This window comes from Euphorbia lathyris, chromosome 2 (genome assembly GCF_963576675.1).
Source record: "Euphorbia lathyris chromosome 2, ddEupLath1.1, whole genome shotgun sequence".
Lineage (NCBI taxonomy): Eukaryota > Viridiplantae > Streptophyta > Magnoliopsida > Malpighiales > Euphorbiaceae > Euphorbia > Euphorbia lathyris.
The window spans coordinates 90,800,791-90,815,054 of record NC_088911.1 but is presented as its reverse complement, the minus strand read 5'-3'; the positions used below and the strand labels follow the sequence as shown (position 1 = coordinate 90,815,054).

Genomic DNA, 14,264 nt, shown 5'->3' with positions numbered 1-14,264 from the left:
AGAATTCTCGATATAGTATTGCATCCTCTCATCCATGTAACGCGTCATAACTTGATAATTTTGCATATGGTCACGAGGATCACATTTTGCTGAATATGTAGCTATCCGAGGAATCTTGAATTTAGTTCAGTAATGTTTCAGTTCAGTGATGTTTGAGTTCAGTGATGTTTCCGTTTAGTAATATTATAGTTTAGTGATGTTTCAGTTTAGTGATGTTTCAGTTCAGTGATGTTTCAGTTTAGTCATATTTTAGTTCAGTGATGTTTCAGTTCAGTAATATTTCAGTTTAGTAATGTTTCAGTTCAACGATGTTTCAGTTCAGTGATGTTTCAGTTGAGTGATGTTTTAGTTTAGTAATGTTTCAGTTTAGTAATATTTGAGTTTAGAATGTTTCAGTATTGTTTCAGTTTAGTGATGTTTTAGTTTAGTAATGTTTCATTTTAGTAATTTTTTGATTCAACGTTGTTTCAGTTCAGTGATGTGTCAGTTCATTAATGTTTCAATTCAGTGATGTTTCAGTCCAGTGATGTTTCAGTTTAGTGATATTTCAGTTCAATGATGTTTTGGTTTAGTAATATTTCGGTTCAGTGATGTTTCAGTTCATTGATGTTTCAGTTTAGTAATTTTTCGGTTCAGTGATGTTTCAGTTTAGTGATGTGTCAGTTCAGTAATGTTTCATTTCAATGATCTTTAAGTCCAGTAATGTTTCAGTTTAGTAATATTTCAGTTCATTGATGTTTTAGTTCAGTAATGTTTGAGTTTAGTAATATTTCAGTTCATTGATGTTTCAGTTTAGTAATGTTTGATTTTAGTAATTTTTTGGGGTTGTGATGTTTCAGTTCAGTAATGTTTCAATTCAATGATGTTTCAATTTAGTGATGTTTCAGTCTAGTGATGTTTCAGTTTAATGATGTTTCACTTCAATGATGTTTTAGTTCAATGATCTTTCAGTTTAGTAATATTTCAGTTCAGTGATGTTTCAATTTAGTAATGTTTCGGTTTAGTGATGTTTCAGTTTAGTGATTTTTTAGTTCAGTAATGTTTCGGTTTAGTGATGTTTCAGTTTAGTGATGTTTCAGTTCAGTAATGTTTCAGTTTAGTAATGTTTCAGTTCAGTCATGTTTCAGTTCAGTCATCTTTCAGTTTAGTGATGTTTTAGTTGAGTAATGTTTCAATTTAGTAATGTTTCTGTTCAGTGATGTTTTAGTGTAGTAATGTTTCAGTTCAGTGATGTTTCAGTTTAATAATGTTTCTTTTAGTAATTTTTCGGTTCAGTGATGTTTCAGTTCAGTGATGTGTCAGTTTAGTAATATTTCAATTCAGTGATGTTTCAATTCAGTGATGTTCCAGTTTAGTGATGTTTCGGTTTAGTAATTTTTCAGTTCAGTGATGTTTCAGTCAGTTATGTTTCAGTTTAGTAATGTTTCGGTTTAGTAATGTTTCAATTCAGTGATGTTTCAATTTAGTGATGTTTCAATTCAGTGATGTTTCGGTTCAATAATGTTTTAGTTTTAGTAATATTTCAGTTCAATGATGTTTTTGTTCAATAATGTTTTAGTTTAGTAATATTTTAGTTTATTGATGTTCCAGTTCCGTAATGTTTCAGTTTAGTAATGTTTCAATTTAGTAATGTTTCAATTTAGTAACGTTTGAGTTCAGTGATGTTTTAAGTTTAGTAATTTTTTAGTTCAGTAATATTTCAGTTTATTAATTTTCAGTGTAGTAATGTTTAAGTTTAGTAATGTTTCAGTTCAGCAATGTTTCAGTTCAGTAATGTTTCAGTTTAATAATGTTTCAGTTCAGTAATGTTTCATTTTAGTAATGTTTTAGTTCAGTAATATTTCAAATCAGTAATATTTCAGTTCAGTGATGTTTCAGTTCAGTAATGTTTCATTTTAGTAATGTTTCAGTTCAGTGATATTTCAGTTCAGTGATGTTTCAGTTGAGTGATGTTTCAGTTTAGTAATGTTTTAGTTTAGTAATGTTTCAATTTAGTAATATTTCAGTTCAGTGATGTTTGAGTTCAGTGATGTTTCAGTTTAGTAATGTTTCAGTTTAGTAATATTTTAGTTCAGTGATGTTTGAGTTCAATGATATTTCAGTTGAGTGATGTTTCAGTTTAGTAATATTTCAGTTCAGTGCTATTTCAATTCAGTAATATTTCAGTTTAGTAATATTTTAGTTCAGCAAACCTAAGGATTTACAAATCGAGCTTATAATTCTAAGGATTTATAAATTGAACTTACAATCCTAATGATTTATAAACAATATAAATCCTTAGGATTGTAAGCTCAATTTATAAATCCTTAGGATTGTAAGCTGAATTTGTAAATCCTTAGGTTTCTTTTTATTTCTTAAGCTTTCATTTATTTATAAACAATCATTTGAGTTTACAATCTCTAACGTAACATAATAAATATAAGCTCAATTTATAAATCCTTAGGATTTTAAGCTCAATTTGCAAATTCTTAGGATTTTAAGCTCAATTTATCTATAAATAGTCATTGAGCTGTCAATCTGTAACTTAACGTAACGTAATGTAACTTGACATGGCGTAACGTAACGTAACTTGACACGACGTAATGTAACTTGACATGACATAACATATTATAACGTGATGTAATGTAGCGTAACATAACATAACATAACATAACATAACGTAATGTTACATAACGTGAATAACGTAACGTAACGTAACGTAACGTAAATCACTAACTTTCACGAAAAATGTTACTTTCATGTAAAGTTTTTGAACTTTACATAAATCTCATATCTTTAGAGATAATTTACGTAAAATTGGACTTAATTAACGTAAAGTTGTATTTTTACAAAAAAGCATTAACATTGCAAAAAATCAAGTTTTACGTAAAATATTTGAACTTTACGTAAATCTTATATGTTTAGGTGACGTGACGTGACGTAAGCTCAATTTATAAATCTTTAGGATTGTAAGCTCAATTTATAAATCCTTAGGATTGTAAGCTCAATTTGTAAATTTTTAGGTTTTTTTTTTCAAACTTTTATTTATAAACACTCATTGAGCTTGCAATCTCTAAGCAACGTAACCTAACATAATGAAAGTAACGTAACATAATAAATATAAGCTCAATTTATAAATCTTTAGGATTGTAAGCTGAATTTGTAAATCCTTAGGTTCTTTTATTTCTTTAAGCTTGCTTTTATTTATAAACAATCATTGAGCTTACAATCCTTAACACAACGTAATCCAACGTAACGTAATAAATATACGCTCAATTTAGAAATCCTTAGGATTGTAAGCTCAATTTATAATTGAGTCGCCACCGGTGTTAAAAAGTGTAAAGTTCAGTGGCCATACCGGGAAAAAATGAAGTTCAATGGCTATAATGTGAAAATGGGCAAAGTTCAGTGGCCATGGGTGTAATTTACCCAAATAAAATCATTCACCAATAATTTTTTTTAAGACAACGATTTTTTATTTATTATTTTTTAATGTCTTATGAATTTATTATAGAGAGAGTAAGTATTTTTGGAAAATATGGACAATCATTAATTATATAGAGAGAAATATGCTTTTAGGTAACCTGATAACCTATTGGTAACCTGCTATAGCAGGTCATTTAATCAGAATATGTCGTTTTATCTTCTCTTTTATGGGAATCAGTCGTTTTAATCGTTTATCATGAGTTTTCATCATAGGTCCTCAGACTCCAGTGTCTACGGGAGGATAATTGAAGCTATTCTCATTCTCCTCTCATACACCCAACATGTATTTTCTTGAAAAAATCTCATTTTCATCTCGTTTAGAAACTATGCCATGTTATAAGAGCATCTCAATCTTCTACATGCGAATCATTTTCTCTGCGTCCAACTTGTGTATCTTAGTAATCCTTTTGATCTTAGAATCATTGTCAAAGAAAAACCAATTACTATTGATTTTAGGAATTTGATGAGTAATGTTAAGTACAATTCGTTAGGAATTATGATAATTTTGATTGTGTTTGTTTTTGGTGGCGATGTTTGTTATAATAAAAAAGAAAGAAAAATGGGAGAGATGGAGAGAAGAGCATAGGAAGAAGAAGCTCTGCAAGTATCAATGGTTGGACATGTGATTGTACTTATTGATTCTGCTATTGTGTTGAACATAATGTGAAAATAGAAAATATATTAGGTTAAAGAATTTCCCTCAATTAAGGTTGAGCATAAAACTTTGTATATATAGTGGAATACAAAAGTTAGAGTTTAACTAGGATTATGAACATGTAACATAGACAAATACAACAATAGACAAATACAACAATTAAAGAAGAAAGAAAAATCCACACCCTACCCGGATGTGGTTCGAACCCATGACCTCCCTAGTCATAGGTAAACTCTCAACCACTAGGCTAAGAGCTTCACCACAAATACAAACACTAATTATTATCATAATAGGTATGATAAATAACTCTAAATAAGCTTAATAATTATCCATTAGTATTTGAGGATATGTAAGAGATAATTAAGAATAATTATCTCTAACACCCCTCTCAAGCCGATGGCGACAGTGAACCAAAAGGCGAGAGTGAAACATTGGGAACCGAGCACTTCTAAATGGCTTGGTTAAGATATTTGCAACTTGATCATCATTAGGAATGAAGAGAACATTGAGAAAACCCTATTGAACTTGTTCACGAACAAAATGATATCAAGCTTAATATGTTTTTTTTTAGCATTAAAAACTGGATTGGAGGTGAGGTAGATAGCCCCAACATTATCACACCAAAGCTTAACATGCTTTGGAAGTGGAAATCCCAAATCCGAGAGCAGAGACTGAAGCTAGTGAAGTTCAGCTGTAGCATTAGAAATATCATTGTATTCACTTTTAGAAAAGGATCAAGCAATCGCAGGTTATTTGCGAATCCGCTATGAGACAATTCTCGTGCCAAGATAGACACAAAATGCTCCCGTCGTCAGGACACCCACCCCAATCACTATCAGAATAACAATAAATATGGTCAATATGCTTAGAAGATATGACTATCCCAAAATTGGATGTGCCTTGAATATAACAGAGAACCCATTTAACACAATGCTCATCAGTAGGACAATGAAGAAATTGACAAACTTGTTGACGACAAACACAATGAGGATAAATTTCACTTCCAAAGATATGCAATGATGAATAATCATGTTGTTTATTATAGATATGGTGATTTATTTTTAAGAACTTCTGTGGCTAGACGATTGATTAATTGCATAATATGAAGCATATCATAGTTCCAGAATTTCAATGGTAGAGATGCATTGGCTAATAAGGTAAGACATGTATCAACTAAGTGCCTAATTTTTCTTTTTGCAATGTCATTTTGAGCATAAGTGTGAGGACACGCAGTTTTATGTACAATGCCATTGCTCTTAAAAAATGGTTGTAATTTTTGAAATTGACCCCGAAGATCAGAATAAAAGTTCTTAACTCTAGTACTATACTGATTACAAATCATGGCATAGAAATCACAAAAAGTGGAAGCAACATCACTTTAATTTTTTAAACAAAACACCCATCCAAAACGAGTGAATTCATTAACAATAATCAAGAAATAACGGTGATCAAGATAAGATAAAACCGGACTTGGGTCCCAAACATCCAAATGTAAATTTTCAAAAACAAAAGTACTGGAGTGATTGATAGAAGGTAAAGATGATCTGGCTAATTTTTCTAAAGGACAAAAAGAGCAACTACTAACTGGTGATGAAGAGGATAACTTGTTGTCTTTGATAAATGTGCTGACAGTCTGATTCTGACAATGTCCAAGCCATGCATGCCACATTTCAAAAGACAGTTTCTCTCCAACAAGCGCCTCCTTTAGGGCGGTTAGAAGCACATAGAGCTCATCTTTACTCGGGCCGCATAACAAGATTTCCTCTTAAATATATGTTTTTCATTTTCCTTCACCCAATTGTGGATTAGTTTGGTTATATTCAAACAAAATCACTTGAAATTTTCACGACCAAGTTAAAATGGATCAAGAACAAATTAGAATCATACTTCTAAGTTCTAAATTAGAGTTTGACCCTTTTATATATGAGTAAAGACTCCTAATCTAAATAAGAGAAAATTGACTATGTGTCTAATAAGGAAATGATATCCACAAAAACCAATGTCCCTTACTGGGTGATACTATTTACGCGCACTAATTAGGAGAGAATTCCTTATTTCGCCATGATAGGAAAGAAAGCTTAGGGAAGCCTAGATAAGACTAATCTTTTAAAAACCGGACTGAAAAATGAACCAGATTAACAACTGGTTCAGAGATCAATAGGTTCAATCAATTAACTCGGATTGGTTGAACCGAATAATATATATATAGGGTAAATTACATCCATGGCCACTGATCTTTACCCATTTAACATTATGGCCACTGAACTTCAATTCTTAATTGTATGACCACTGAACTTTACACTTTTTAACACCGGTGGCTACTCAACGCCTCAAAATGACCACTGACGGTCTGAAAATAAAAAATTCAAAGAATTAATGATATTCTAAGGAACTTTAATTCTTGAAAATTTTCGTTTTGAGGTCATTTAGGTGTTGTTTGGTTAGGAGAGAGAAAGCTCCAAAAAATGTGATTTTGGAAAATAAAAATGTGGTTTCATGGTAAATGTCGTTTTGAAAAACTTTAATTCTTGAATATTTTCATTTTGAAGTCGTTAACGGTCATTTTGAGGACTTGATTAAAGTTAAGTAGCTACCGGTGTTAAAAAGTGTAAAGTTTAATGACCATACCGTTAGTTCAGTAACCATAATGTTAAAATGGGCAAAGTTCAGTGGCCATGGGTGTAATTTACCCATTTATTATATATATATATATATATATATATATATATATATATATATAATAAATGGGTAAATTACACCCATGGCCACTGAACTTTGCATTTTAACATTGTGGCCATTGAAATTCAATTCTTAACAGTATATGAGCACTTAACTTTACACTTTTTAAACACCGGTGGCCACTCAACGTCTCAAAACGACCGCTGACGGTTTCAAAATAAAAAAAAATTAAAAAGTTAATGATATTCTAAAGAACTTTAATTCTTGAAAATTTTCGTTTTAAGGTCATTTAAGTGTTGTTTGGTTAGAAGAGATATAGTGAATTTTTAGAAAGAGAAAGCTCAAAAAAAGTGATTTTGAAAAATAAAAAATGTGGTTTCATGGTAAATATCGTCCTGAACAACTTTAATTCTTGAATATTTTCATTTTAAGGTCGTTAACGGTCATTTTGAGGACTTGGTTACAGTTGAGTGGCCACCGGTGTTAAAAAGTTTAAAGTTTAAAGGCCATGCCGTTAAGAATTGAAATTCAGTGACCACAATGTTAAAATAGGTAAAGTTCAGTGGCCATGGATGTAATTTACCCATTAATAAATATATAAATTAATACCTTTATATACATTTCTTAATTCAAAAAAATATATTCCTACAAAAATTATTTTTAAGGATTTTCAGATCAGTTGCATTACAAAAATCTCTATTATTCGGATTTGTTGAAATTTTCATTTTTTATTAATTTATTTTCAAATTAATTATGTTTATTCATTCTTGAAAACACAAACTTTATTATTTTTAGAAACTGAAAACATAAAACTTGGGAAAATTTTAGGGTACTCCTGGAGTAATACTCCCTACCACTCAATCAATAACATGTGTATATGTATTTCTCTTTCCACCAATCATATCCATGTAGTAAAATTCTATCACGATTTTGATTGGCCGGAAGTATTACTCCAGAAGTACTCTAAAATTTCTCCAAAACTTACCATTCTTTTTATCTTGGTTCACTTAATCAAATTAAAGTCTTTCTTTTTTCTAATAAGAAATAATAAATACCTCATTTCGAGTAGTTTTACTTTTGGTTTTTTAGCTTTTTAATTATTTTGAACTTGTTCATATTCTCTCTTCGTTTTCTTCAACCTTCCGTTACCATCCCTGGTTAAGGCCCTGTTTGATAAAGAACGTTTTGGGATAAAAAGAGCGGTTTTGACCAATTTTAGAGGTTTGACCACTGAAACCGTTGATTGGAGTGTTTGGTGGAGAGAGGTTTGGGAAAGAGTTTTGGGATGAAAACGCTAATTTAGAAAAAGCTCTTAAAATGAGTTTTTTCAATTAGCGTTTTGGAATATTAAAATTAATGGACTTCTTTAACCCTAATAGATAGACTCCCTCTTTTCCTGCGCCAAAATTAATGCCCTTATTCGTCTTTTTACACAAACCGCTATTATGAATCAGCTAATTTTTACCAAACAGGTCTACACAAACAGCTAGTCAAATCAGCTAATGTAATCAGCTAACAGCTAATGTAATCAGCTAACAGCTAACAACTAATTCCCAAACAAGGCCTAAGAGTCTTTGCACCGGTAATCCAACAAACAACAACATTATATAGGCAGAGTAACAGACGACAGAAGCGAGGAAGCTTCTAAACGCCCGACAATTCTTAAGGGACGAATTTGTTTTGAATTTTAATTTTTTTTCTTTCTGATTTCTAATTAACCAGAGTCAGACCGGTTCTTTGGTTTGGGACCGGTTTTCCGGTTAATTCCGGTTTTCAATGGGTTAATATTTTCGACCCGTTATATACAACCGGATCGGATATATGGCCGGTTACGGTCGAACCGTTTCAATTGGCCGGTCCGGTTTTTAAAACCATGGATAAGACATCAGACTAATCTATGAGGATGATCCGGCTCTACTCAAGATCGATCTGCGATACTAGCATACCTTAACACTAAGTTTAGATATTTGTATGTACAAAATTAAAGGTCAGCTGCTAAAATGTGAATTAGACTAAAGGTTGGGTGCGGAAGTTGTAATTTACCCAAGATACTATCCATTATGTGCACTCTCCAATAAATTGTGGTTGTGACGAAATAAAAATATCTCCCGCTCCCAAAGCTCTTTCTCTTCTCGGAATCCTACGTTTTACTATGAGCTTGATTCTTAACCACTGTGTTACTTGCTGCCTCAATAACCAGAGGACCACTCATGGTGAGTCTGTTTAACTTTCTTCTTTCCTGTTTCCTTCTTAATGGAATTTGAAACTACTTCATGCAATTGTATGAAAAAGGGAAAATTAATACCAGATCTTCCACAAATGAGGATCTTCGCCGAGATATTATATCCTTATCCAAAGGAAGCTATCGAATTATGACGATAACGAGTTCAATCGCAGGTAACAGTCGCCTTCTTTTGATTATATTTTTAAATTTCGCAATTTTATTGCAAAACTCGAGCGCAAATGATAAATGATTGAGTAAATTCTTAGGTAACTTGCGTTTAATACTCCAATTGATTTGTGTCAGTATGTTTAGTTGATTGAATCGAGAGCTGTTTATTTATGGAGTTTTTCTTGTCTGCGTTCCCAGTTGCAAATTTGGTTGACATAGACGTGGCAAAAGCTGTAACCACGAATAAGTTATTGGTGAGATTACTTACTACTAACCAACATTTCCAAAAATTATTGAGGACCAACTCTAATGCACAAAAAATTTCACTACATTTTGTTATCATCTCTACATGTTCCCAGCTATCAGATTTTCTGCTTTGGGAATAATTGATACTGTTATGTTAGTTTACTATTTCAAAAAGTTCGTCTTTGGCCTCTTTATAATTAATGATGCTGTTACCATTCCAGTCCCTCTTTTCAAGTCATAGTGACTGTAGAAGTTAGAGTCATTTTTTTCTTTCTTTCATTCAGCAAGAAGCTGCTTCTACATACATTTTGGCTGATGGAGGCATTGGGGATTGGATTGGAGGTTTATTATTTTCGGCTGGACAGCAGGCTAATGATGCTGTTCTGGATCAATTATCAGCCCTTAGTTTCACCAGGTTTTACTTTGAAGTTCTTCCCAAGTTAATCTACATTTCTCAAAAAAAGTACTGTCTATTTGTATTGTTTGGTTTATTGCTTATTTCATGTTACAGTTTGGCAGTTATTTTTGGGGCAGGGCTTGTGACTAGCCTTTCACCTTGTACACTGAGTGTTTTACCATTGACCCTTGGATATATTGGTAAGACTTTTCTCATTGAGAATTGAAATAGTTCTCTGTTATAGGGTCAACTTTCGTTTTTGTATTACCTTTTTTCTCTTAACACTATGACCTCTCCTGTCATGCAGGGGCATTTGGTTCTGGTAAAAGCAAGGCAGAGGTATAACTTACTGAATGAGTTAACTGTATTTTCTTCTTCCTTAGTTACTTCTCTCATTTCTCATATCGCTCCAAAGTCTTAGGATCTTTACTCACCAAATTAGCTCAAACATAAAGAAATAAATCAATTTAAGAAGTTCATCTTTTAGAAGTTCTATTGTCAATGCTATCCAGCAATCATCCTTTTCCTTATAGCACGGGAAAATAAGTGTTTAAGAATTTTCTCCCTGGTATACTTCATCAAGACCATTCTTAAATAAGTATGATGCCTCTGTTTAGGTTGTTGCGGATTCTATTTCATTCTCATTAGGTTTGGCTACTACACTAGCTCTTCTTGGCGTAGGAGCCTCATTTGCTGGAAAGGCATATGGACAAATAGGACAAGGGTTACCTTTGGCTGCTTCTGGTTTGGCTGTTATAATGGGTTTAAATCTTCTTGAGGTAATAATTTATATTGTTAATTATAGAATTGTTAGCCAATTTGTGGTTCCTCAGTATGGTGATTTCTAGTTCTCAGATGAGCTGAATGGTATGATTGCAATCATGATTATTTAAGCAGGCCATTTGGCCTTCTGTGATTTACTTTTTGCATTCTGTTTTTGTTGTATTATAGCATGGCCAATATTGCAGGTAATTGAATTACAGCTCCCTTCCTTTTTTAACAATTTCGACCCCCGTGCTGCTGCTGCTAATTTTCCATCAAGTAATTTTGCCTTCTCTATATTTTATTATATCTTTCGAAGTCTTTTGTTGAGTTGATCTGATTCTCTTCTAACGCTAATGGTAAAACATATGGTATTTCTAGGTGTGCAAGCATATTTAGCTGGGCTTACATTTGCATTAGCTGCTTCTCCATGCAGTACACCTGTGCTTGCCACTTTACTAGGATATGTAGCTGCATCTAAGGTACATAACCACTATTGCATTTAATTTTTCCATTGGCTCCGTATAGCTCTAGATAAGGAGGGTTTTGTTTGATAGTTTGCAAAGAATTCAGTGTATTTTAGTGAAAGGTACAAAGGCTTATAACACATGGACTATTTTGGACTACTAGAGCAATGAGTGGTATTCAGATTTATTCTTCTGTACTCAGGAGAAAAACATTTTTTCTGTTGGTGTTACTAGTGAATGCTTGATTTATTTTCTATGGTAAAAACATGTCAATTAGTTCAGAATTATGGAAGGTGAATATAAAACCAGAGATTCAGATTCTCAGAATGTAACTGATAGAGAACGGGCGGCCCATATGGTAGTTCAGGATGGGGGAAGGCCCAAAGTGTGGAAAGTCTATACTAGAAAAGGTAAACACACTACAGGACAAGGGAATTAGTTAGTGAGCTGGCAAGTTGATTAGTGATGGTGGGTTCTGTGCTGTTTTGGATGGCAGGGTATTAGAGAAGGTCGGCTGGGTTGTTTTGGGGGATTGAATCAGTTGCTGAGATTTCTGTTTGGCTGCTAGATGCAGAGGCTCTTCCTTTGGGAGAGAGGGGATTGAATTCATTTCAATCCATATTATCCTTTTGTTATTCCTGTTCTTAATTCTGAGTTCCTACTTATTATATAATCAAATATCAGAGATCCTCTCTGTTCTTTTAGAATTAATTACTTGTTAGCGGAAACTATTTCATAATCTCTATAACACAGTAACACTGGTAGGCGAGTATGTGGAGGGCTATTTACAAATTTCTATTTGTCCTATTCTGATACCAGTTATTTGGTTTGACAAGCAAAATTAAGGCCTTTTGTGAAACTCTGCTGAATAGATGTCAAGTTGCCATTGCTAACATATAATGTAGTTAAAATAAGAAAATAGCAGAACGGGCGATCTTTCGACAAGATAATGGACATTACAGCGGTTCTTTGAATATCAGAAATTGATTTGATTTAATTTTCTTTATATATTGCCATTACCTTAAATACATAACGTTTAATATCTATGACAGGATCCATTGATAGGAGGCAGTTTGCTATTGACATACACCACTGGCTATGTTGCTCCTCTTCTTCTTGCCGCTTCTTTTGCTGGAGCATTGCAGGTATGCTTGGTTTCTAATTGGGATAACAGTAGTTCGTCCTTAAATGAAGGAGACAGAAAATTGCTTGCACCACCATGTAGACTTGAATTTTCATGAAACTGTCAATCCTTTGAATTGGCCTGATTTTGATTTATAATTTGCACAATGCACAGAGTGAAACTGTGTTAAGTAAATAAGTGCGAACAACTGCTGTAGTTGGACTCAGATGAATCAATTGCCTTGAGTTTCAACTTTCTTTGTTATCATTTCAAATTTTAACCTTTAAAGACATTTGCAGAGCCTGCTTTCGTTCAGAAAGTTCTCAGCATGGATCAATCCAATGAGGTAATACTTTATCTTAAAAGCAGCTCTTGCCATTTTTGTTGGAACAATGTGTTGAATTGAAATGGTATGCAGTGGCGCACTTCTCTTAGGAGGCGGTGTATATACTTTCTTGGATAGGCTCTTCCCTGTGACAATGGCGATGTAGATGATGGGATTCACACTAAATTGTATAGAAAAATTACCAATGGGTCTAAAGTAAAGTAGAATTAATAAATATGGTGTTGGAAGTGTTATCTGTTTAATTTACGCACAGGATATAGATCGAAGCAAATTTCTCAATGTATACAAGTCCAAAGATTGGATCATTTACTTTTGTTTGGCTTATCACTATAAAATATAAGCTGCAAAAAATTGTTCAGAGTAAAAATATGGAACTTTCAGCATTTTTGTTACATGTTTAATTGCTAGCGTTCTTTAATCAACAGACTAATTCTAAACATAAAAAAAAAAAAAAAAAAGATACTTTGTTCCTTGTATTTTACACTAGTTTGGTTTTGGAATTTTTTTTATTATATTTTTTATAATTTTAGAATAGATTTGGAGATGATTGGCTCAACACGTGCAGTACACATAATAAGTTTTCTGTACTTTTTTTAATTTTTTTTTAGGACATGTTTCTAATGTTATTGATGAACATGTGGGTTAATTACAAAAATGGGTCAAATGAGATGCTCATTTACATATTTAATCAATTTACTCAACCTACTACATAAAGCCGCCCAAGCAAAAGCCGTAGAGTTTTGTGGCCGCTTTAAGAAGAAATAGTTGTAGATGGAGATAGTCTACTCCGTTTGTTTCTTTGTTTCAAATATGTAATAATTTTTTTTTTTGTACGGTTTGAATCTTTGGTGATCGTTTGGCAGCTAAGTTTGAACATCATTTGGCATGTTGATTTGATTTGAGGGTTTGTGATGTGCTTGTCATGTCTTGTCTACTCTTGCTATAAATAGGAGTTGGTTTTTGTTTGTGTTCTTCGTTCATGGAGTGTCCTTGCTTCTTTCGTTTGTATTTTTAGGTGCTTGTTTATTCCCATTTTCGTGCGATGTCGCTTCGGGATATCGTGGATTCCGCTAAGGTGCTTGAGGTGCAGAAAGCGATTTCGGTGATGCCTCATCCTTATGTGTATTGTCCGCCAAGGGATGATCATGATCTTGATAGAAAGGTGCGATATGCCTCCCCGGTGTGGATGAATCGGGGTGTTTCGCGAAGAAGCCGAAACGGTGAGAGTGAGAGTTCCGCTCCCTATACTGGGTGTGCGAGAGATTCGTGCGACGTGGTTGTCAGTGCCTTATCTTCGACTGAGAAGAAAGCTTGGTCGCAGGACGGAATTGGTTTTCTGAATCTTGACGAGACGGTCGTGCCCGTAACGAATCCGCATCCTGCATGGGTGAGGAGGCTTCTTACCGACAAGCTCGACAGGGTGATGAATCTTCCTCTTGAAACGGAAAACCGGCGTGTTTGATGCCATGCTTCGCCGACTCGTCCCTATGGATCGACGTTCGTCGATCCTCTGAAGCCTCGTAGTGTGATTTTTCTTGAATTTTCTAGGCAGGGCTTTTTGGGGCCTATTCCGGAAGATCCAGCGCATCGAGTGACGCACGTTGGGAAAGCCTGTCTGTATCATAGGCAGAATGTGCACAATACTGATGAATGTACTGATTGGCGGACCATGCACCGGGCTTTAATGGATGCTGAGGCCATTCCCAATCCTGATCGCGCCAATGTATCATTG

At 33.6% G+C, this 14,264-nt stretch overlaps 1 protein-coding gene across 2 annotated transcripts; it reads left to right on the top strand.

The window, feature by feature from the left end:
• Positions 1-8,857: 8,857 nt before the first annotated feature.
• On the top strand, positions 8,858-12,837 carry LOC136218929 (cytochrome c-type biogenesis ccda-like chloroplastic protein). Of its 2 annotated transcripts, none has more exons than XM_066006108.1 (12): positions 8,858-9,012; positions 9,092-9,196; positions 9,390-9,445; positions 9,722-9,852; positions 9,949-10,034; positions 10,142-10,173; positions 10,452-10,613; positions 10,803-10,875; positions 10,978-11,078; positions 12,116-12,208; positions 12,486-12,532; positions 12,605-12,837. In XM_066006108.1, the coding sequence occupies exons 1-12, from the start codon at positions 8,952-8,954 to the stop codon at positions 12,675-12,677; spliced, it is 1,020 nt and encodes a 339-aa protein (XP_065862180.1). In that variant the 5' UTR covers positions 8,858-8,951; the 3' UTR covers positions 12,678-12,837. The 2 variants fall into 2 exon arrangements, with proteins under 2 accessions (XP_065862180.1, XP_065862181.1); XM_066006109.1 differs by having other exon boundaries at positions 8,897-9,012; positions 9,108-9,196.
• The last annotated feature ends 1,427 nt before the right edge of the window (positions 12,838-14,264 follow it).